Genomic DNA, 25,019 nt, shown 5'->3' on the forward strand with positions numbered 1-25,019 from the left:
TACCTATTCATAAAACATTTTCTTTGTGAGACAAATCCTGCCGTTTGGCAGCATTATCCAGGTCACTGACAGCAGTAGCAACATCAGCCTCTGCAATGCGATTGAGACTGAGGATGCGAATTAGTTTGCTGCGGAAGGTATCATCCGTGGCAGGAGGAGACTGCCTAGGCGATAGATCCTAACAGCAGAAGAGTGATCATGACAGTAATTCAGAAGAAATAATTTTGAAGACAAACATAAAATTACACTTCCTCCTCCTGGCAGGAAAACAAAATAGAGCAAATCAGCCTGCCCAGCACAATGATGTGCTCATTAACAGTGCTATGTACGGGCTGTGTGACCCTTTTACTGCTTTCTTTTCATAATAAGGTACCCAGTTATCTTTACTCTGGCTTAACGGATCCTAGAGAAATTCTGATTTCCTGTGTGTACATCTGCCTCTGTTGACAGATTGTTGCTTGCTTGGAATTAGTCACAATTATTTTACCTGTATCAGTTCTGTGTAAAAAAAAATTCTGGAGCGTGATTGTCTTTATGTTTTTATTTGCTAATTATTCATGTATGGTTTAATGTTATCGATTGACATTAATAGTTGCTACCCTCTGTTTCCCCGTATATTAATGCTGTCTCACTGACCTGTCATTTACTTATAGATTAGCCCACTGCCATTTTACTGCTTGCCATTTGTCTCCTGGTTCCTGAGTCTAGCTGAACTCTTGTCACTGCCAAGGGGGATGTGTTCATTAATCCTGGCCTTTGCTGAAGGCCCAGAAGACTTGCTGCCTTCAGGTAGAGAATTGCTTATACTGAGAGAAGGTAGTGTAAAGTCTGAAGTGTCCTTTGATGTGCTGTGCTATTTGCTTAGCCTGGGATGGGAGAGGCCTCTCAGCTGGTTAGCCAGAGTTGCCCAAATTGCTTATTTGTAATTGAGTTGTTTTGCTTAGTTCTGGAATTTGGGCATTCTTGTCTGGACAGTCTCAGTCACTTGGAGGCAGAGCGATATTTAAGACTGGGTGTAGAAGCCACACAAAGAGAAATTATGGGCACAGAGAGAGAAGAGTAACATCCAGCGATACAGAAAAATCCTCATTCTCCAAATCTGTTAGTCTCAGTGTAGGGTTCTTGTCTGTACGCCAACAGTGAAGTTGTGACAGCTCGATGTATGGCAGTTGCCTTATTTTGTATGGTTAAGTGAAGAGGTACAATTTTTTTTATCTGCTTCTTGAAAGTACCTGTTGTGAGGTTTGGTAGGATGACATTATTTGGGAGCGGGACATCACTGCAGCAGAAGCATGGAGAAGAATCTGCACATGGTCATTACATGGTGGGAACAGCCTGAGCTCTTCGAGGATGAAGGCGCTGGCGCTGAGTGCTTGTTCTTATTTTCCCATGCTGGCTTTCCTTAACCATGTTTGCAGTTGCCCTTTATATTATTCACAGGTTGCATTTACGCTGTCTCCCAGTTTTTGATAAGCAAGGCTAAATAGGGTAAAGGCAAAGCTCTGCAGACTTTCAAGCTGCCTTTCTAGTACACAGCAGCAATACCGCATTGCTGGACAGTCTGATGTTGCGTTTGATGTACACTAGTGATCAGTGCTCTACTTCGAGGAAGGCATTAAGTTGATATAAGCAGTCTCATGCTTTTTCTCCTCTGCCTTGTACAATATATTGCCACCACCTTTCTGTTGTCAACACAACTATTTATGGGTCCAAACATAGATCAAAACTCTTCTTTCCTTTGCAGGTTCTCAGCTAGATTATGATTTGCATTGGGCATAGTGTCTTATTTGTTTAGTATCTTTGGCAATGGGTACTGAAATGAGAGCAGGAGCACTCGGAGTCCACGTTGCATATCCAGTTGACCATTAAATGGCAGCAGGAACATTTCAGACAGATGTAGCAGCATTTGTCTGAATGTTGTAACAGAACAAATTGGTCCCATGCTGGGACATCTTGACTGCTATGTAAAAATTAATACAGCAGAAAATTTTGCAATTGACTTGTTGTTCAGAGCTTGTCTGTTAGCGAGGTATTTCTGGAGTTGTGTCAATTACAGGATTGGAGAAGGGAAGAAAAGATAGGAATTTGTGAGTTTTTAAAATTACTGAATCACAGCAATTTATGCGTTTATTTAGGTAAAATACATTTATTCTAATGCATTTTTGAACCACAGTTCATAGATTATTCATTGCTAGAATTAATTTATTTACTCCCCATTTGGAACTTTAAAATCTCTCTGTGGAGGTCTTACACATACTGAGCCTGACCGTGAAAACTTGTTTAGGCTATTGTTTCTGTCAGCAGTGACTTTCTTAGATTTAGCCAAGGTATTGCATCTCTGTTTCTGAAACAGTAATTGTGCCACTCTTTATTGTTATCAGAAATCTCTAGAAAAACAGACTATATTGAGCATACATCTAATGCATTAAATAAGTCTCCAAAGAGTCTGTTCTATCACACCAATTTTATCTTAATGTCTTGTTTTATGTCCTAATGTAATGCCTTCAGTGCATCAGCTATTAAATGTGGCCTGTCATTTTTAATAGGTAAAATATCATGTATGCTGTCAGTACTGTAGAACATACTGTTTATGCTGTCTCTTTTTACCTAACTGAAAATTCTCTGTGTTGTTACACTGTGCTTTATTCCCCCCTCCCCCGAAAAAATAAAAAATAAATTGCTTTATTTCCTTTGCAGCTTTTTTTTGATGAGTTGCCTTTTGCACACATATAGAAGTGTAAGAGGAATGCATCCAAAGATGTCTTTTTAAACCATTCCTGACTCTTTGATATTACTCACGTGCACAGAAATGTGTACGCATACAATAATTGTGGAAGAGTTTTTTAAGAGGTGTTTTGTTTTTTTGGGGAGAGGGGTGTTAATGTAAGGCCTTTTGGGCTAAGTGTGATTAACTTCTGTTTTAAGAATAAAAGACCAAAACTTTTTAAAAACTTGCTTGGAAATTTTTGTGGCTATTATTTGTTTAGCCAAATCAGTGATGTCTTCAGTTTTTATCTTAGTTTACAGTGTTACAATGTTTTTGTTGTGTTTTGTGGTGCTTGATTCACAAATAATGAGATGCGTTGAAGCTTTTCATTGGCCTAAGTCTTCGGTTGTAAATGTAATTTTTTTGTGTGGGTGCACAACAAAAAGCAAGTATTGAAGACAAGTCATGGAAGTTGCTTCCAGGATGGGTGATGCTGGACTGAGAACTACTGGAAGTTAAGCAAAGGTGCTCCTGTGTGAGATTCTTCCATTTTGTGCCCGAATCCTGACAATAAAAGAAACCCTTTATCTTTTGAAAGTCCAGACCTTTTATTGATAAAATTGTTCAGGCCCTCAGAAGAGCGCAGTTCGTTTTCAGTTTTAGAGTTAGTATTCTTGAGCCTTGAAGAGGTTTTCTGCTTGGTTTTCTTCCAAAGACTGGCTCGTTTGCAAGGCTAAAGAAAGATGGTCCCAGAAGTGATGACTCCAACACTGTAAATTGGTTACTAAAGCAATTAGGGGGCAGCAAGCTTTCTGTGCACAGTTTTTAGATATATTTTACAGAAGCTGTGTTAAGGCACTTTACGTGTATTAATCCAACCCAGTCACATTACAGACATTTTGGTTTCCAGTGCTCGTTATATATTTAGAGATGGAAAGTTCCATGGATCATTGGTAATATATACATTATATTCACGCAGCCTTCTGGTTTTTACCTTCCCCTCCAAGAAGGAAAAAAGACTTTCAGTTTATGGGTCTAACAGCAAATGCAAGAAGCTTTGCCAGTCAGCTCATTGATTTTGTTGGCTTAAATGTCAGCCAATTTAACCAGACTTGTACTGTGTTTTTTCACTTGGCTGATGAGAGAACAGAACCTTTGATAATTAACATGAAGCATTAGTACAACCTATCTAATCTAGGGAGATATAAAATACAATGCCTTTATTGATATTTTTTGTTATTTGATATTGGTACTGTATACAGGAGAGAATATGTGTGTACAGTTTAAAACATGTAATCTTGCTGTGATTGCTTAAGTAAAATTTTCTGAGTCCAGGAGAAAAAAGGTAAGTATGTGACAGGAAAGAGGACTACCAGATTTAACCCTTTGGCAGGCCAGGGGGAGGTTGTTCCTTTCAGTGGTATGGTTAAATACGCACAGAGTAATGATTCTCATGTTTGTTTTCGTTTGTTTGTTTTTAAACATAAAGGTTCTGTGGTTTTGTTTTGATTTGTTTTGATATCTGTACTTCATTACTATTTAAAAGCAAAAGGATTATTAGGGGGAGGGAGAAAAGGAAATGCATTCCTAATCTAAATTAAATTAGGACAGGCCAATTTCCATATATTTCCTCTGTATGCAAAAGTTCTTCCAGTTGATGGTCTAGATCAGGAGCTGAATATAGATACTCTAATTCACATTGGGAGGAGTCTCTTTGCCTACATTAGGTAGGAAAACAAGCCTGTGATAAGAAGTTAAGCTTTATGAACACGTTTGTGCTTCCAGTTCTCAGTAATTAATTGGTTGCGATCTATAAATACATAAAAAGGAGCCTTACCATAGAAGATTAATTCCATATTGAATATTGTCTTATTCATAAAAAGGAGGCTGTGAGGGTCCTTTTGCCTTTTTTTTTTTTCTGTTGCTGGGAGGTCAAACTAGGCACTGATATTTGACTTCATGCTTTTTTTTTTTTTAATCAGTAACAAGGGTCTTATTTGTTAGATGTTGCTTCTATCTGTGCGATGTCAGTTCTTTGACCAAATTCAGCATAAAAGATAACTTTTGAAGTGGTTCTGTTCCTAAGCAGAAGAGAGTCTAGTTGGCTAGTCACGTTGTTTCTAAAGGCTGAGCATGGAAAAACACAGTAGAATTATTTTTTTTGGCCTGATGTGAACAAATGCAAGTTGGAACAGATGCAATGAGTAAGATGCCACTTGTATAATCTATTCTTTTAGAATGGAATTGTGATTGTAAAGAAGTGCATCTTTATTAGATGTGAATTTTACAAGTACTCAAACTGTTGGTTTATGATCCTAGATGAATTAGCCGTGTATTTCACAGTGTGATTAATTTTGTTCTGTATTTGATGTGCAAGATGTTGGTGTCATCAGTAGCTTTTTTCTTTTCCTTTTCCAAACTCAGGTAGATTGAGAACAGTTTAATAAAAGCAAACTACAGAAAGCTGTTTTTCTTCTTTAAATTAAGGGGACAATATCCTTGACAGGTGTTTCCTGTTTCTGTTTTTAATTAATGTTGTTTTCATTGCTCAGAGTTTTTCAGACTTCTCTTTCTGACACAAGCTTGGATTATCACCTTCAGAAATACTTATTCTTGAATGATATGCATCTGAAGTTATTAATGCAGCCAAAAAAATGAGTGACACATAGTTTATTATGTGCTTGAAAATAACAGACATGCAATTGGTGTAATTAAAACGCTGGTGGAGAGTTGAATGATCAACTGCTCAGCTTTGAAAGACACGGGTGGATGATGCCAGGGATTTTGAGAATCACTAAGAACTGCAATACCAAGGACTGCGTGAGAGAGTGCTACGGTTCTTGCTGTTCTTGTTCCTGGTAGTGCAGACAGTTTTTATTTTTCAGTCAGTAACAGCATACTTGATTTTTCCGTCTTAGTTTCTAAAAAATGTAAGTCTCAGTGGAATCTTCAGATCTCTACCAAATTGCCATACTTGTACCTTTTTTCACTTTTTAAAAACCATCTTCACCCAGTTTGGCCCACTTCAGTGGAAATGTACTAGGTTGTACATTTCACAAAATCGGGCTGGTGCCCCTTGTATGTGTTTGCCTCCTTCGATCCCAAGAGCTGATGTTGAGCTACTGGGTGAGCTACTTCGGACTGGCCATGCTGCTGTCTGCTTTCTTTTAAAGCCCCTGCTGGTGGCTTTAGTCCCGTAGCAATTCTTTGAGGCTCGTCCCATGTCCATGCTGATGCTATAGGCTGCTGGTACTGAAGGTTTCTGGACTTGTCCTCTCCCCCCACTTCAGCTGTTGTCTTCAGATAATGTGTTTTTCTAACTGCCTTTAGATGTTTGGGAAGCACCTCACCCGCTTGTAAAGCAGCTTGTAAAAACAGCCAAGTAGCAACTTCATTGTGTGCCTAAGTGGAAAAGTAAATTTTAAAATGCTTAATCTCTATGTAGATGCATCTTAATGCAATTTAACATCTGGAAACAGAAGAGTCAGCACTTAGTCTGATCCAAAGCTTATTGAAGTTCAAGGACGGGTTCCCACTGACTTCAAAGGGCTTTGAATCAGCCAGATCTTGGTGAGCCATCAGTGTCTTTGACCCTCCTGAAATAAACCAGCTAAAATGTAAGCTGTTAAATATTTTCATTGCTTCTGAAAATTTCAGCTGAATTTGTTTAAGCTTACAAGGATTAAGCACATAGCATATGCTAACTGCATATAAAGACCTGCATTCCTTTTTTTCACTTGAGCGTATCGGGGGCTGGGAGTTGGGGGGACAGGATTTTAGCTATCAGCATCATAAGGCCTCTGATTTTTGATGAGTGTGGAATCTAGATATTAATATAGAATGTAAATACTTCAGTATGTTTCTGCTATATATCTAGGGTGCTGTGGACATCTGGTTTGGCCAAACGAAAAGTGCTGTAGTACAGGCGTTGTGGGAAGGATGGGCCTGATACAGACAAAGGGAGCCAGAACCCACGTGTTTAAATCTGATTTTACCTAGATGATTTAAAAACTGGGGAGTTTGTTTTTAGAAATGCACTGTAGAGAATACATTTAAATGACATTGAGAGGGAGGTGGGAGTTTGAGGCTGTTGAAGCAAACTGAGCTAATGACAGTGAGCATTGAAAACTTTGTTGCTGGTTCTGAGGAGGAAAAATGTGTATGAAAGGTAAATTTTAGTACAGTTTGGAAGGATTTAATAGTGGTGCTTCTAACGATGAAAGCTGGGAGTTCAGGGTTAGACTGGAAGTCATTTGTAAGGAGTAGTTGCTTTAATACATTGCTTCTTCCTTTATTTCATATCAATTTAAGGATTGAACAAATGTCTCTGCTAGCTTTTCTGGGTTGTAAAAGATAGTACTGTATCAGATTGCCTGTCCTCATTCTGTCTGCAGAAGACTAGAATTTCCATTAGTGGCATTCAAGTTTATGCATCTATCTGCTATGACCTCTCAAATATTTGTTTTGGATGCAATTTGGAAATTCAGAGTAGATAAATCTACAAAACAGAACAGTCAAGTCATACAATCAGTGGTTTGGGTTAGAAGCGACCTTAAGGATCACACAGTTCCAACCCCCAGCCATGTGCAGGGACACCTCCCACCAGACCAGGTAGCCCAAGGCCCCATCCAGCTTGGTCTTGAGCATCTCCAGGGATGGGTTATCCACAGCTTCTCTGGGCAGCCTGTGCCAGGGCATCACCACCCTCATAGTAATGAATTTCCTCCCAATGTCTAATCTAAACCTACCCACTTTTAGTCTAAAGTCATTATTCCTTGTCCCATCACTACACTCCCTGACACAGAGCCCCTCCCCAGCTCTCCTGTAGGCCACCTTTAGACACTGGCAGGCCACTGTCAGGTCTTCCCGAAGCCTTCTCTTCTCCAGGCGGAACAACCCCAACTCCCTCAGCCTGTCCCCACAGGAGAGGTGCTCCAGCCCTCTGATCATCCTTGTGGTCCACCTCTGGACTCTTAGTAAAGGAGAGACCTACACTTACCACCTTATCTTCATCTGTTTTCTGCTGGTGGCTCTGTTCTGGGCTCTGTTCTAAAGCTCCAAAACAAAAATAACTGTGCACGTTCATCTCACAATTACTAAAATATTAGAGGAAAATCGTCAGTCTTACTGCATCTTTCAAAGTCAAGTCCTGAACTTGATAAGAATCTTGGTATAATTGGTGCTTCAGCACTCCATGAGCCCTTCTGTAACAGGAGGAATTTTGTAAGTATAGTTAACAAAATATGTACTTTTATATTATCTTGAGATTTAGAATCTCTTGGATTTTCTAATTTGTGTCTGTTCATTTGTATGTAATGTTGTTCAGCAGTAGATCTTCTTTTTGATTAGAAAATTGTGTAGGCTTAAATATTTGCAAGATTAAAAGCCAGGAACAGCCTGTTTCCATATAAAGGCATCTGTTTTTTCAGTTACTGCCCAAGTGGAAAATTGGAAAGAAATTGTTGTGCTTTCAGTTAGCTTTAGGGCATTACATAGCTAAAAATTCCATGTATCCTTTTTGAGAGTAATACATGTAGGGAGATGCAGGCTTCAAAAACACTGTAGGAGAACCAAGTAAAACCACAAATGAAGAATGTGCCCTGATATATATTTTTAAAGACTCAATTTTTAAGAAGAAACATAGGCTAGCATTTTGAAAAAGTTAAACACAGAAACACAACAGTCTCAAATAACTTCTTTAGAGCAGGTCCTGAACAGGAAAAGTTCGCTTGGAACATGCTCTGAGTTCAGTTTCTTAACAATAAGAATATCCTGCTTTTGAGTGAGAGGAGATAGAAATTATTCATGCTAAGGTGTGGCTTTATTGCATGTACAGAAATGCATTAAAAGAAGAGTGCAGTTTGGAAACTGCTGGCCTAACAGCATCTCCAGAAGGTTATTTTTCTTCTACGTGTCTGTACACAATGCCTCTTTCTGCCTACTAGTGTAGTAGCTGTGGCTGTCTAAGGTGTTAACCTTGTTGTGTAATCCACCTCTCTCCCCTTGGACACCATTCCTTCTTTGTCAGTGTTTGTGTTGTTCATCTCAGGCTGTTGGGCTCAAATCCCAAAGGTCATCTCTTATCCATCCCTGTGTTACTTACTGTAGCGTGCAGTGTAGACTTGTGATGTTTTAGGGTGCATAGGCATTCTCCTACCTTCAACAACCACTTTCAGTTTCTTCCACCAGTTTGTTCTCCTTTTTATTATCTAATATCTAAACAAAGAGTAAGCTACGCAGTTGCGAAGTCTTTGCTTAGAGGGATGTTGTCAATATGAAAGTAATCATATTCAGAATTTGTTGTTCAGTGTAGATATTTAAAGTACTACTTTTTGCATTTCTCTGGAGGAGGACATCAGGGAAAACTTGATTTTCTAATTTTGTATGCGAATTATGCATTTCGGAGTGTGAAGAGGCTGATGGAAGCAGGAGAAAAGATAAGAGCAGCTCAGAAATGAAAGTATGCTGTGCTTGTGTTTGACACTGCCTGTATGTGTGTATTTGAGGCTATGAGCAGACAAACAAGTTCCTGTGAAATAACACTTAGGGTGAATTATCCATAGGGGGAAATGAAAGACAGAAGTGTGCTTACTACGGTGCACCATGTGTTTGCCCTTACATGACAAAGTTCACTTACCAGCTTAGACCTGTGGCAACATGCTTATCTACCTATACCTTTGTTATTATTGCTTCTTTGTTTGCCTACAGTTTTGCACAGAGAAGGTGCCTCTGTTTTGTTCCCAGTTTAGTCTTATTGCCAGACTGGAGAGGAGCATCCATTCTAGCTGTTATTGTCAGGCCCTGGCTGTCATCTGCCTAGGTAGGATTGGGTTAGAGAATTGCATTTGTGTTTAAGGCTTTTAGTGTTGTCCACTTCCTCCTCTTGTGAAAAGGGCGAGACACAGAGCAGGTCAGTAACCTGTCATCCTTAAGCAGATGGACTGAAAGGGGGTGAAGATTCAGCATCATTGTTCTCGGAAGGTTTGGTGACAGGGACTGCAGGGGAAGTGCAGTAAAGAAGGCTGTAGTGTGCGCTTGTCAAGTCTTCCAATGACTGCTAATTTTTATTATTGGATTGTGAAATTAAATAGCGATCAAATTAGCTGATAGGTTTTTTTCTTAAGCAAAGATTTTTGCTTTCTCTAACAGTTAACCAAAATTGCAAAAGTGTATGGGCACGTCTCTAGACATTCTTCTCCAGTCCAGTAGAGCTAACTTTGTCTAAGGATATTCATGTTTTATGGATAACTTGCATATTGACTTTAATTTCTTGAAGTCTTCCTCCGTTTTTATGTTAGTTAATTGGTTTACTGATTAACTAATATTTTTTTTCACTTCTTGTTTTTTAATCTCTCTTTTCAGGCTTCCTTAAGCCAGACTTAATATTGATAGAATGAAAAAGTTTAAGAGGAGACTTTCCTTAACCTTGCGTGGAAGCCAGACCATTGATGAGTCGTTGTCTGAGCTAGCAGAACAAATGACAATTGAAGAGAACAGCAGCAAAGATAATGGTAAGCATATCTTTTCATTCAAATACCAATTTGATCAGGTCCTGCTTGAGTGAATGGTGCTGGGTTTTTTCATTTTTCATAGCTGCATGGAATTCCTTATCAAGCTTTTAATTTAACTCACATTTGTCTAGCCTGGTTCTTTTAACAGTCTGATATGTTGTCATTTATTGGTTTACTTTAATATGAAACTGTTATACAGCTCTTTATCCAAAGCTTCCTAATTTGCTATTTTAATGTAGTGAGCAGCAAGGATCGTAATGCTCTTTCAATAAACACCTTATTGTATGACTTTAAAGGGTTTTACATCAACTTCATATGGCTTCAAATTCAGTTTATTTCCCAAAATCGTTATTCAGTAATATATTGATAATAATTGTTTAAGTATTTTGAATAAAACTGTTTACATTATCATTGGTGATGTAGTGCACTAGTCTGAAAACTGTCGCCTCTTCATGTCTTTGAATAGAACTTCTCTTCAACAATATGAATGCATTTAGAAACATCCAGGACACCTATCTTGTTTGTGTATTCTTATTCAGTTCTTTCACTGATTCCATAAGCGTACTGGCTGCTGTAATATCCATGGGAATGATAATACTGCATCTGAATCCAAGTTGCAGTAATAGCAACTAGAAGAGACTGTGTTTCTTTGTTCTGTTTCCTTGGCTGCAGCATTGAAGTCATATTTCATCTTCTGTGCTGATTAGTATTACTTCTTGTTCTGCTGACATCTAAGATTTTCTCAGGTATCAAGTGATCTGAATTTTTTTCTCCTCACACCAATAAGTGTTTCTGAATATTCAATGGGAATATTCAGGCAGGACTGGGAAATTTAAACAGAAGTAGAGGCAATGGAATTTGCCCTGCAGACTTTTAAACCCCATCCAAAATCTGTTGCATACCAAACTGACTTTACCTTTGACAAAACAAAACTATTAGTGTTTTTCATTTTTATCTTTAATCCCTGGCTTGTTCATCGCTATTGTCTTCATCATGGGCTGTGCCTCATGGCTTGGAAAATGATGTCTGTTAGAGCTTTATGAATTTATACAACAGATCTACTCCAAAACAATAATTGTAGTATTTTTGCACTAGTATGAATAAAATACTTTGAGATGTTCTGAGCAGTTGTCCAACTTGGTTTTGCTTGCATTAGCCTTTGTTACTGACTCATATTTTCTTCAGACCTCTATATACTTCTGATAGATTGATTCCATTATGTGAATAAGTGCTAAGAATATTACTTCTGTGCTGGGAAATAAGCATCAAAAATTGTCACCAGCATCAGTGAATGTAGTGAACTGGGTTACTGAAATGATTCAGTTGAAAACTGCATCCAGGAAGAATAAAAAGGCTTTGATTTAAACTGGATCACATTCTGTGTTGTAGCTCAAGGTAGAAAGAACACAATAATGAGTTTCTGAAATGTGAGCTCATGCTATCCTAAACCATGTATAACTCTATTTATGGTTTATAATATATGAGAATTATCTCAAGCAGCAATATTTAGATGTCTTCTGCATGTTTCTCAACCAACTTTGACAGACCTAACTTCTCTGAAGATATTTAAAATGTTTCTAGTTACAAATTAATTATTTATCTTCCAATACTCATTTTACTTTGCTTTCCACATTATCTCACTGGCCAAAAGGAAACTTATATGCCAATATTTTGTGGTATGATACATACTGTGTTTAGAACTGCAAGATGTTTTCAATGCCATAATAGAATACCTTTGGATACATTAAAGTGTTGTAGATCTTTTTCAAAGAGGAAGGATAGTAAACACAGATTGTACTGTTGCTACATGTAATCTTTAATTCATTTCTGTCATTTAAAAAAGTTTTACTGCCATTTGCTTCCCTTTTCTGATACTTTTACAGTGCTTGTATTAGTATCAGTTTTAACTTTGATCTTACAGAGATGAACAAGATAGTACCTTGCTTTTTTTTTCCTTCAAGAACTCTTAGAAAGTAAGGTTGGAAAAATGCTTGCTACACCAGCTAGTCCTGCTTTTCTAAAGGAAACTCTTAACTTTCTCACTACTTAAGATATGTTGGAAGGAGTAGTTTTCAGATGGATCACAGGAGACAAGATTTCGGCAACAATTGCTGAAAAAAAGACAGGAAATGAGTTCCCTCTTCTGGTGAAAGATAAGTTAGGGTTAGGTAGTGAACACGCCTTGGAAAATGGTCCTTCAATGGACATAAAAATTACTTATAGAGGAATGCTTAAATGAGAAGGGCTTGCCTCGGTGTCTTTATATTTGCAATTGGAGTGCAAAGAAGCCTGTACTAGCTCTAAATATCAAATGGGGATACATGAGAAGAAGTAGTCTCTTAAAGAGCGGCTTATGAGTTGATAGAGTCATTAGGGTTGGAAAAGATAGCTACGTTAAGATCTCAGAAGTGCGTTTCTTTACTGCGGTAATGCTGATCTGAGAAGACAGGAGCAACCTTCTCCCCTAGTTTTGCTTTTAAGAGGAAGAAACGGCACTTCTACCCCATGGAATAGAGAAACACAAATGTGACCATTTTGCAGACTTTGGGTTAGTTCTTGAACTTAGAAAGCACACTGTAGTAAGTAAAAGCAAGCCAATATCTTCATCTACAGAGAATCGAAGTCCAGGGTACAGACAGTCTTCAGAAAGTGGTTCTTCATATGTAGTTTAGCCAACTCTCTTTCCCATGCCAAAGGCAAGGGTAGAACCTAAATACCAGAGGCATTTACAACAGAATTTTCTTCTGCTGTTGTGAGTTTTGTTTTGTTTTTATTTTTTTCTTCCTAGAGATTAACCTGTCTTGTCTTCTGTCATTCCATTCTGATGGCCGTGTTCACTGAAAGATATTTTTTATACAAGCCAGCTTTTTTTCTTCCTGAAAAGTGTGTTCAGCTGCACCTTAGAGACTACATTCATAGAAATCCACTTCTGTGCTGACCTAGGATCCATACTCATCTCTGATTTTTCATGTGTGTCCTGTAACATCTATATTTGAAAGTTACGGTTCAGCACTGTGATTCCAGATGTAGATCACATGCACATAATACCAGGGACCCTTTGTCACAGTTGCCCTTCTGGAGTAGCCAGTCTTGCTCAGCACCCTCTCAAACTTTTCCTCTCCCAGAACAATCGCCTCTGATTCCAAGTAGCTGCTGCTCTCATCCATAGACCTACCTTGTCATTAGCTCTAACATTTGAGTGGGTTGTTTGAAGATTGGTTTTAGAGAACATTACTCCTAATGTAGAACAAATTGTCCCATTTGTAGTTCACAGATGTAAAAATAGATGCGTAACTTCTGATTTTTTCGCAATGCATTGATACCACTGAATCAGCTGACCTTTTGTATGCAGTCTCATTTCACACACAGCCTCCTTCATCATGTTATGTCAGTACAGTCTCAGCATGCAGCACTTACCCATCAGCAGCAAAATGGGATTAGCAGGGATCAACCCATATTGTTCGGTGCAATAGCAATGCCGTAGCACAGAGCTATTGCACTGAATGTGGAATAATCAACAGTATTCTTTCTGGAACACCATCAAATTACTTTGTGACCAGAAACCTATGTATGATTAAATCTGCCTTACAAATTACATTCATCATAATTGGCTTTTGGGTGTGAAAGCATCACATAATCAGATGCATAAACCGTAAAAGTAGAGGGACTGATGAAATGCCTAATACACATCTGAAGCCTTATGAACTGTGGGCTGTACAAAGGGTACTTTGGGGTATTTTTTCATCTGAAAACAGCAGCTTTGTCATGGTCTCTGATGTTTTAACATACAAAACTAACTAGTTGGATTTGCTGTTTGTTTTTTAATTGTCTTGATTCAAGCACAATAACATTTTGCTGGCTTGTTTCTTTAATTTTAGGTTCTACGTTAATATATGTATTCAGATTAATATTAAAAATACTAAATGGTAATTTGTAGCACTTGACAACTAAATTTGCTCCTGAAATTTTTCCTTGCCAATGACATAGTAATGAAATTTGGCTAGAAGTAACATCCAAATCATGCATATTTAAAACCCAATTAACTGTAAAATTTATGCAAATGCTTTAAACACATATGAATATGCTCTCTAATGAAAGTGAAAAATCGGGCTGTATTGTCTAATATTATTAAATACATTACCATAAGCTCCAAGCATGCTTTTAAGATTAATTACAAGATATGTTCATAAATACATCCATAGCTCTTGCGTTAATATATAAGTAACAATTTGGTTGGAAAGCCATTATATAATGCCTTTTTTTTCGTTATATATATTTATGTATGTATACATACTTAATAAAACAAAACAAGTGAGGTTCTGATGGAATTGACTTCATGAACTTCACAGAATCATAGAATAATATTTATCTCCACTTAGTCTGTTGTAGCTCAGTCGTATGATCATGGGATCTACTCTCACAAACACTTGCATAATTTTTTTGTAATTTTACAGGTGTGAGTAATAATGGAAGGATCAGCTACAGTAAAGTGCGTAAGTGTTTTTTAGGTTAAAGGCCTTAATGACTAGTTACTACTCTGGTAAGAAGAATAAACATTTGTAAAATTGACACGTTGCAGTGCTGTCTTAGAACAGCCAAATTTTTACGTAGTTGTAGTCATTTCATATCATCTTCAGTACAGCTGAGAAAGTCCCATCTGCTGTGTGTGATTCCTTGAGTATGTAAGGAAAACAGTGAATTGCAACATATTTTCAAGACAATGTTCTTGGATTGAAAATATGAGCACAGAAATACTTACAAGTAATAAATCAGTACAATGTCTTTCTTGATACTGGTGGAAAGTATCAATATACAAATGCTGGGGAGGAAAAAAAAAAAAAGTCCCCAGAAGTGATAGAGCTCATTCCAGAACTACAGATTACCACAAATAACTGGCAGTTGTCACAGCTAAACACTGAACCTTGTACTCTTCCTTACACCATCCTGACAATGGTTTTATTATAGTCTGTATGTACCTTCTGTGCTGTGGCATACATCAATTTTTGTTATTACTGTTCAGTACGTTGTTTCCATCCCACGTATCCTGCACAACATAGTGTTCTTTCTTCCCTTCTGTTTTAATTTGCTCCTTCCCACAAAACCTGGAGGCTCTGTTCGTGTGTGGAAGTGCTTATGAAGTGAAATGAGCATGAAAATTCAGGGCCTGAAAGCATGCTTCAGAGACCTGTAGTCTTGAGGAGTTTTTGTCCACTCCTTAATCTGTTCCTTCAGAAGCAGAGCACAGGTTTGGCAGGAGAACGTGGCGCGTAGCTGCAGAGGTGGACTCTGTGTATACATGTACAACAGATTTCTGCTAGCTTAGGCTCACTGATGAAGATGTAGAAATTTGTTCTCAAGTGGCATTCAGATATACTTGTGAAGTACAGAAAAGCCAAATAAATGTTGGCTGTTTTTGTTATTGTTTGTTTTTTTCTGAAAGTAGGGCAGAAAGGAAATAGGTCCTCTCTTTCCTGATTTGATTGGCAATGTAGCCTCACAGATATTTGTGTTGGGAGCTACAGGGTAGTTGTGTGTGGGAAGGCAAGGAGGGAGGCAAGGGATACTTGGCTGTAATGCTGACATGTGTTGATTTAAATTGTACATGTAACAGTGCTGTGAAGGATTTTGTGTAGTGTAATGTCTTCTGGAAGTAGGCGTTTTAGAGGGAAAATAAGTACTGGTGGTATGTCATGCATGATAGAAGATGTAGAACTATCGAACTTGTGTTCAAGTAAGCGTTCTGATGGCCAGAACTACAGTTTTGAGAATTGTCAGCAGTATGAAATATATAAATCTCAAAGGGAGACTTTCAGCTTTGAATATTTTTCATTTTTTTGTGATCTTCTTCATCTCGATACCTAGACAGAAGCCAAAAGCTCATCATACATGTATATGAATTCAACTTTGAAAGGCTTTTTGTAGTGTATTTTAGATGTCTTGATCTCATTTTTGCCTTGTTATCATCTCTTATTTTATAGCTTATACAGAATCCATGGAAAAGCTTGTCATCCAACCCACCCTTAAAAAAAATAATAAATAAAATTACAGGATCATTACAGTGCCATTGTAGTTGCTGAGATACTTCACTTTTATTTCTGGGAGAAACCTGAAGGTTGTGTTTCTTTAGTTTTCTGTCAGCATTTTTTTTCCTACTATTTTACCAATATTTTCTGCCACATCTTCCAAGTGAAGAAGACATGCTCTAGATATCACTGCTCTACTCAAATAGATTAATTTTAAGCAACAGGAGGAATCCTTCAAAGGTTCTGCTTAGTTTGTAATGTTGTAATAGTCAAGTTTGAAGCTTTCATCATATTATTTAATGAATAAATACATTGGTTTTGAATAGCTGCTCTATTTTTAGAGCTGTTTAATGTTTTCCTGGGCATCACATAATAATGTTTTATGTTTTCCTGGGCATATTCCTGTTTAATGTTTTCCTGGGTATCACATAACAGAGTCCATGGAAACAATCTCATAAAATAATGTATAAATATACAGTAATTTATGCAGTGCTCTTTATGCAGCTCCATGAGAGTACAGGTAACAGCATATCTAGCTGCTTTGGGTTATTCAAATATTTCTTCCATGGGAGCCATCATCTGCAATCAACTAATTTTACTGATTGGGTCTGACAGGCTTCCAGCAGTGTAATTAAATATTGTATAGTGCAGGATATCAGCTCTACAATGTCAGAAATTCACATACTTACATTCTAGGACTTCTGAAGGAAGAAGGGGCTTCTTGACAAGAGCTTTTTCGGGAAAGCAGTTTATTCAAAATATTTTGTATTGCAAGTCCAAAAAACGTCAGTCTATTGCCAACAGACATGTAATAACTGAGTGGTCATTAATACAGCATTCACTCAGGTTAGTTAAATGAATATGTACCAGATAATGTTAAAATATGATTGAGCTATACAACAGTAGCACTTACAACTTTGAAGCAGTTGATATAAATATTTTTGAAAGGTTATCATGATTGCAAGGTTCATGCAAAGCTGTCTAGAGAATGAAAATTTAGTTTCATTTGCATAGAGTTTTAACATTTCCCTGTTCTCTATCAAAATGGAGAAAGAAGAAAAAAAAAAGCACACTGAAAGTTTTCTGAAGTAAGGGTGAGGTCAAGGTAGATAGAAAAGAAACTGCATAGAGTTCTGTCCTACAAAAAAGCAGTGGCTTATTCTCAGGGCATTTAATGAGATTTCACCATAGTTGAGCCAATCCAAAGTCAAGCTGCAGCTAAAAGTGATGAGTGAAGTTGTGCCTCCTCCCTCGTGTCTGCACTTAGCACTCTGCGTGTCCTGTGATGGCCTAGTTCAGAAACCTAAATCAAAATTACCCTTCTTTTTGCCAGGGGAGGACCTAGGACAGTCTTTCTGGTAGCAGCTGTGAATTGTCAGGCTTGCTGTTACACGTTTACTTAAAACATAGAGCATGCCTGGGTTCACTCCTATTTCTGAGGTCATAGGTGCCCGAGTCTAGGTCTCCAACATCTGTCTTATTTTGATTAGACAAAACTCCTGTTGTGTACATTATTTATATGAAATTCAAAAATATATTTATGCATTAGTATGTTTCCCATCTCCAGAATGGAGGTTACTGAATAATGCATTTTCTTGCAGACTTACTCAGCTCTATCAGCAATGCCTGATTTAAGGGGAAAATGTCATCACGTATGACAGGTGATTTTGATTCTTTATTAAAGCTAGCTGAAGCAAATATCATTCCACAATTCAGACAGTGAAATCTAAAAGCCAGCTTGGTCTTTCTGTCACATAATAGAGATACTCATGGGGCCTGAAAAAAATAAAAAGAGTTAGTTGAATATCTGGTATTAGATATTCATAAAATGTGTTTTAAAACGCATTTACATTCCTAATGAAAACACTTTCTTTCCTTAATCCACCGACTGACTGACATGTGACAGTATGTCAGTAGCTGAGACCTTGCATAGAAATGCCAAGCAATTTGCAGTCTCTCTGGATCTCAGATTAAGTAAATCCAGTTAAGTAAATTCAGCACCGGAACAAAAGAAGTGGTGTGGCCCTTTAAGACAGATGGATAAGAAGAAACATTGGGGATATATTGAAAAATGCTGAACTTGGGAATAATTTCAGGCCAGCGTTTGTGGTTACTTTAAATTACAGTTAAAGGAAGAAGATGAGGCATCTTTATAACCTCGTAAAATAGTTGTTCTTAATTAATTCAGCGGACAAGCTTCTTTGTTATATTGACTATTGTTCTGCTCCATACTGGCAGTGCTCCTATTTATGACATAAAAAATTGTTTTCATTTATGCTTAACCATAAATTTCTGTCACTTTATAATTGAAAGATTTCAGCATTTTATTTGAGTTTTCTGTTTCTTACATGTTTGTTAGCAGTGGTGTTGGCATTATTTCAAACACAGCAAGACAGTACCTTACTGGGCACTGTATTTTCTTAAAATACAAGTGTGTTTTATAAAACAGATCAGCAATGTAGTTTAGCAACTCTTAAAACATCAGTAAGCCAGGCTGCCTGTATTTTGAAGACTATTTTCTTTCAATAGTGCTGTTGTAGTAATTTTGTATTGTGCCAATAATAACAGAAGTTTGAGTGATAGGATGCAAGAAATACAAGAAAATGATCCAAATAACATAAAACAGCTCAGCATACACCAAACTTGAAAATCAAGTAGTGCAGTAGTGTACAGTCACTATGTGTTGCCCAACTGTAAACTGAGAGATTTGCCAAGATGTACACCTAGCAAGGTAGCATGCATCTGGCGTTATAAAAAAGGTGCACGTGTGTGTATGTGTAAATAATTACAACAAAAGGGTATGTTCATATTTCAAAAAGGGTTCAGGGCACTGAGAAGAAAAATGAGTTTTCTGTACACTAGCATAATGTGTCTAAATATTTTCATTTGGAAAATATTAACCTTTTTTTACATTTAAAGGAAAGATTTGCATGATTAGTCTTAATGTACTATAGTAATTAGTACATCTTAAGAAATTTAGGAGTTGAACTGAATTTAGTAGTTAATCCTTGAAAGATGAGACAAAGATGAAGTGATTTTGTAGCCAGAATATGAAGCAAATACTATATTAACTGACCCAATACGATTCAAAAAGAACCACCTCCTCTCTTTCAGCTTGCTTTTCATATTATAAGCTTTATCAGTTTGGAATTAAAGCTTGTAGAGTGGACTGAGGAAAAAGAGCTAGAGAAAAACAATTACTGAGGCCCTTGCAGGAATGAGTGTTTGACAGTGGGAACAAAGCACTTGCAGCTGCACCCCTGCAGCAGGAGTTTTGCAGTGTAAGGACAGACACAGTCCTGGATAGCTTTCCTCCTGTCTCTGCTGGTGACAATTCAGGGAAAGTCTAAGATTAGAGCCCAAAATGTAACAGCATTTCCCATGGGTACTCTAATAGTTTCTGGTTCAGAGACTTCCTGAACGTGTTCCTGTGCTTAGTAACCCCAAGCAGGTCGCTTGTTCAGTCTCCCCTTGCATCTTGTAAGCTCTGGGTGCTCGTCACATCCTGTGGTGAGGAGTTTCCACAGACTGCGCGTTGTGAAGAACCACTTCCGTCTGTTGTACTTACCCTGCCTCTGAGAGCTTTCACAGTGACCCTGCCTCTTGGGCTGGAGGAGGTGATCAAGCCGTGTCCCCTTACAAGCCTGTGGATTGTGTCACGTCTTCTGCAGTTGCTGCTTTTTGAAGTGGAACAGGCCTAGGCTGTGTAGGCATTCTTTCTGCAGCAGCGTTTTTGTCTTCGGTCACCCTTGTAGTACTTTTGAGAGCCCTTTATGGTTTTCATCTGTTTGAGAGAGGAAGACAAGATCTGTGTATGATGCTCAAAATGCAATAGACCCATCCGTTCGCATGGTGATTACTCCCCTGTAATTTCTGATCATTGTTTTTTTTAGCTGTAGCGGAACATTAAACCAATAGCACCATGAAGATATCTACTGTAGTACCAGAAACACCTCCTCCTCTCTAAAAAAAATCGTGTCAGCTAAGCCTTTGGGTGGTTCTGAGTTATATTTACCAAGTACAGTGATGCTAACTTAAGGAATGTTAGTGAGTTTTATATAGTGAAACATTTTTTTTTTTTGAAGACAAACCAAACCTATAATCACAGAGATAAAATTATAAGAGGCAATTCATAGATGTATATAATAAAGGCATATAACTTTTATAGATAGCTTTGGCTCATCTTATTCAAGAAAAATCAGTTGCACTATAATGTCACGATAAAAACTGCTGCACTATCCTTCAAATGTAGTGATTCAAAGTATTACTAATATTGCAAAAAATGAATTCTTAAAGTGGCTGAATTGAAATGGTGACTTAGGGGTCTTGGAGACTGTTGAACAGTGTTAAATACTGTTTTTGAAAGTGTGGCTTTTAAGTGTTTATATGTTTAAAATGCACAAATCATAATAATAAACAGTCTTGTAAATTCACTTTCAGCAGAGTTTGCTTGATCATTTTAAATATTTGTTCCAACTCTTACATGTTACTGTCGCTTTCAGGGAGGAGGCAGCACACAAATGAAAATTCATGTGACCATTACTTTAAATGTTTATAGCATACCACAATGCAAATTTAGCTGCATAGGCTATAACAAAAAGACTTTTTCAGATCATAAGTCTTTATTATACCATCATAAAAAGAGAATGCTATGTGATCCTTCCTTTTTTTAAAAAAAAATATGTACTAGGATTAAAAAAAAACAAAAAAACACCTTGTAATCAAGTACCATTAATAGTTCTCTTAGTAAAAAGCATACTAATAATTTGAGAGCGCTTGCAACTTCATTTCATTGTTTGCAGGTAGTTATGCCTGGCCTACTACATGACCTAAATTATTTTTGCTAACTTTTGTAATGGGTTCCATAATTTAGAACAGTACGTATGACTGTGCAGAAAGGTAATAGTTGCCTCTGATTACAAAAGTTATTTTTGTATAATTAGATCTTATATTAAACATTAATATTTAATTTTATATAAATTAGCCATTTGCCATTAATTCTATCTGTGTTTATCCTTATTGACCAGACTTTTTTTTATATGTTAAGATATTTTAGTTGTTCTGTTTTAAACTGTAAAATATATCCAAATCTACCAGTGCCACAAGGAAAATACATTTTTGAAATAATCATGTCTGTTCATCACACTTTTATGTTCATTACTAGCATAAAACCTAATCTTTGCTTAAATCATTTGGTGTATTCAAAAGTTCTGACCTTTTTAATGTGCTACACAGTTTTTAGAGATGAACTTTTGATCAGGAAGACAAAAAATGTAACATACAACAGAAACTGTCAACTTCATACATATGTGAATGCAAATGTAGTCCACATGTGTGGGTACGCTCCAATGTGGTTAATTATACTAGACTCATCAGAAAATGCAAATGTCTAGATGTAGGGTACGATTTGACAGGACCAAGATGTTATACTGTCTCACTTGTAAACAGCTTTGCCTCAAGCCATATGGCCCTACCTTTTCCTTGTCATGCCTCTGGTACTTTCTGACCCTTCTTGGGGTGTATGCTGGCATCTTACTTTTCTCATTGTAATGAGAAACTGAATATGGTTCATGCAGAATTTTCATTTTTGTGAGAAGCACTAAATCTTGCCACATAAGAGGTATTTTCTGTTACACATTACTCTGTCTCAGCAGTTTGCTCAAGGTTTAAGTTAGCCTCCAATGATAGTGACACTAGTGTCTGAGCTGAAAAACATTTGAATGTTTTTTAGCAGTAAACTTCCATACTAAAGAAATTTTCCGAGAACTTGGTTATAAGGTTTACTGCTAGAGCTTGGGAGAATTTGAGGGGCTCTTGCTGTTTTTGGTGTATCAGGGCTTGGTCAAAGGGAGGAGAGTTTTGCTTCCCATATTTTCCCAGAAAAAATATCTTTGAGTTGGTTTTCTTGAAAATCTGTTTTAGAAACAACTGAAATTAAGTAGGATTACGCATTTTAGAAATTATGTAGAATTATATATTTATATATTTTTTAATTTTACATATTATACATATATTACTTATTACATATATAGGTAATAAAATGAAGTAATAATTTCAAAATTAGGCAAGCTAGAAACTGGAACCCACCAAGCGCTGTAGTCACACCCAGTGATGACTGTCTTCACAAAACAAACCGTGCACTGAACGGTGGTTTACATTTTCAGAGTTAGCATTCATTTGTTCAGCATTGTGTACAGATTCATGGTTAGATTTTTGGTCTAAAAGCTGGGCGAAATTCAACTAAAGATTAGTAAGAAAGTTGGAAAGCAGAAGGCAACTTTTAATATGTAGAAAATGAATGTAGAGGTTGTGCTATATCCGAACCAATGTGTTTTCTGTCATGGTGTTAGTAGCTAGGTTTTGTTCAAAAATTGGCAAGGAAGAAATGTACTGCTTACTGCCCTAGCATCGGTGTAGTATTGAATGCACAGAACAAGGAAGCTGAGGCTCAAATAAAAAGAGATGATTAGAAATAAATACTTAGGCCAGAGATGCACAGAGTTTTAGAGGTGAAGGCACCAATCTCTCTTCACGTACGTATACACGGATGCCTGGTGTAGTCTTCCTCTTATTCACCCCCCTCTGAAGCTGTGTTTATGAAGGATGCTAATGGAAAGCTGCGGGTAGGATCACAGCAGTGCTGACATGTCCTTTCAAATTCTACCTTCTGCCTGAAGCCTTTTTTTGGCTTTTTATTTTGTTTCCTACAGCTGCTGGGTTAAAATGATTTTTGTCTTTATCTATTATTCATGTTAGATGCAAAAAATCCTTGCATAATTACTTTTTAAAGTCACTGGCCTATCCTTGAGTGTTTCTGTCTGTGTACTTCTGCCTCTTGTTTTAGACTATCAGTCCCTAATATATCCAGGGTTTTTGTACATGTGTGGGAGTTCTGCGGGAGAAAAGGAGCTCCCTTCAAGTCCCTGTTTTGCTTAGGTTACGAGGTGTTTGTTGTTTTCTTTTCTCGCTGAAATTCTGCTTTCTGTGAAATGAGGTTTCCTAGCTGTATTCTTATTTTGGAAGGAAAAGCAAGGTTTTGGGATCCCTGCATGTGCGAGTATGAGTCAGGGTGATGAAACAGCATCCCAGATTGCTCCCTGTCACAGCACAGAGGGAAGCTGTGAGCAGATCCCAGCTGTGCCATGCCCTCAGAGCAGCAGCTCCAAAAGCGCCTGGCAAGGCTCCGCTCAGCTGCACTCACCCTGCAGTTGCTCAGTGCAGGGGTGCTGGCTTTTCTGTCCTCCAGGCAACACCAAACAAGCTGTATCTGTAAGGGTAACAAGAATCAGATGATGGAAAAACAAACTGAACTGTTCTTTTGGCACATTTAATCTGCAATGCTTGGGTTCTGGGCATTTCCCTAGCGTATGGGGGTAGTGCTTGTATGTAGCTTCCTTTCCCCCGTGCACATTTTCTGTAGTGGCAGTATTTCTTTTTTAAGCTCCTGTATGAGTGACTTCATCAGTGGCTCTGATCAGTCCCGCTTTGTGACAAGCACTGCAAGCTGTCTTCTGTTCTGCTTCTTGTTGTGGTTAGAGCCTCCCTGCTTTTGGAGAGCCTGCTTCCAGAAGCGCAGCTAGTGCACGCGTGCAGTCAGCCTGGCTGGGGGGACGCGAACGCTTCATTGATGTATGCAGCTGTGTAGCGGGTTTTAACATTCCTAATGTTGCTCCTCTTTTAGAAAGCGTTTATCAATAATTATATAATAATAGAAACAAATCTTACAATCCTGCTGATGTGTCTAAGTCCCGTTTGAGATGTAATCCGATGGAAAGCCAAAATAACTGTTTTAAATACTTAAAGGTTATCAGAATAATAAATCACCTTAATTACGGCATGACCGCTGCGGTGTGTACCGACAGGTACGTTTCCTTCTAAGGACTTCCAGTAGCAGGACCTCACTGCTAGTGACCCTCAAGAATTGTGAGAGCATGAATATTTCTAAAGGCGTGCTGTTGAATTTGCTCATTGCGTGAGTTGATCTAACAGCTGGTTTATTTAAATTATGGCAAAGATAAAACATTGAACAATCAGAGAAAGTATTAATTCAGAAGAAAAAAAAAATAATATTAAAAGCTATTTTCTGTGCTAATTTGCATTTTTAGACTGTATATTCAAACTGTTTTTCTGATCAGTAGTAGAGTGACAGAATTTAATAAAATGAAATTTGGGGAATATTTAAAGCTGTGCTTTGCGTTAACTTGCTAATAGAGAAATGGCTGTAGTGTTGTGGTCTACTGTTACTATAAAAGAGAATCTTACCAGAATGGTGATTTCCTGTATAGTAACTGTTTTTTTTCTTTTTTCTTTTTCCTTTTTTTTTTTTTTTTTTTCTTCTGGCATGTTCCTGACACTCCTACTTGCTTATGGGAATGAATATGTTGATCCTTGTGAATTGTAGAACCAATTGTGAAGAATGGCAGGCCTCCAACGTCTCACAGCATGCACTCATTTCTCCACCAATACACAGGATCTTTCAAGAAGCCCCCTTTACGGAGACCACATAGCGTCATAGGGGGCAGCCTCGGCTCTTTCATGGCAATGCCCAGAAATGGGAGCAGATTAGGTAATATACTATATTGTTTGTTTAAACTCATTTTCCTATGAGAATAATATCTGTATGGTTTCTTAGCAAGAGATATAGTTACTGTAATGCTTTAATAAATCTCTGGGAATACATTTTTTTTTTCTGGGGTTGTTGGAGAAACTTCTTTTTAAGGTACTGAATGTCTCTTAAAGATTTTCAGGAACAGCAATTATAAGAACTCACAGAAGTCA

At 37.5% G+C, this 25,019-nt stretch overlaps 1 protein-coding gene across 4 annotated transcripts in view; it reads left to right on the forward strand.

Moving 5' to 3' along the window:
• CDK17 (cyclin dependent kinase 17) overlaps positions 1-25,019 on the forward strand; it is a 94,144-nt gene that overhangs the window by 24,800 nt on the left and 44,325 nt on the right. For 2 of the 4 annotated variants that reach the window (XM_027452337.3, XM_038184768.2), the window contains exons 2-4: positions 10,070-10,218; positions 14,673-14,711; positions 24,643-24,807. In XM_027452337.3, the coding sequence (XP_027308138.1) occupies positions 10,101-10,218; positions 14,673-14,711; positions 24,643-24,807 (322 nt within the window). In that variant the 5' untranslated portion in view covers positions 10,070-10,100. The remainder of the gene's footprint in view (positions 1-10,069; positions 10,219-14,672; positions 14,712-24,642; positions 24,808-25,019) is intronic. The other 2 variants (XM_038184841.2, XM_038184871.2) reach the window with 2 other exon arrangements.

The sequence above is a fragment of the Anas platyrhynchos genome, chromosome 1 (assembly GCF_047663525.1).
Source record: "Anas platyrhynchos isolate ZD024472 breed Pekin duck chromosome 1, IASCAAS_PekinDuck_T2T, whole genome shotgun sequence".
NCBI lineage: Eukaryota > Metazoa > Chordata > Aves > Anseriformes > Anatidae > Anas > Anas platyrhynchos.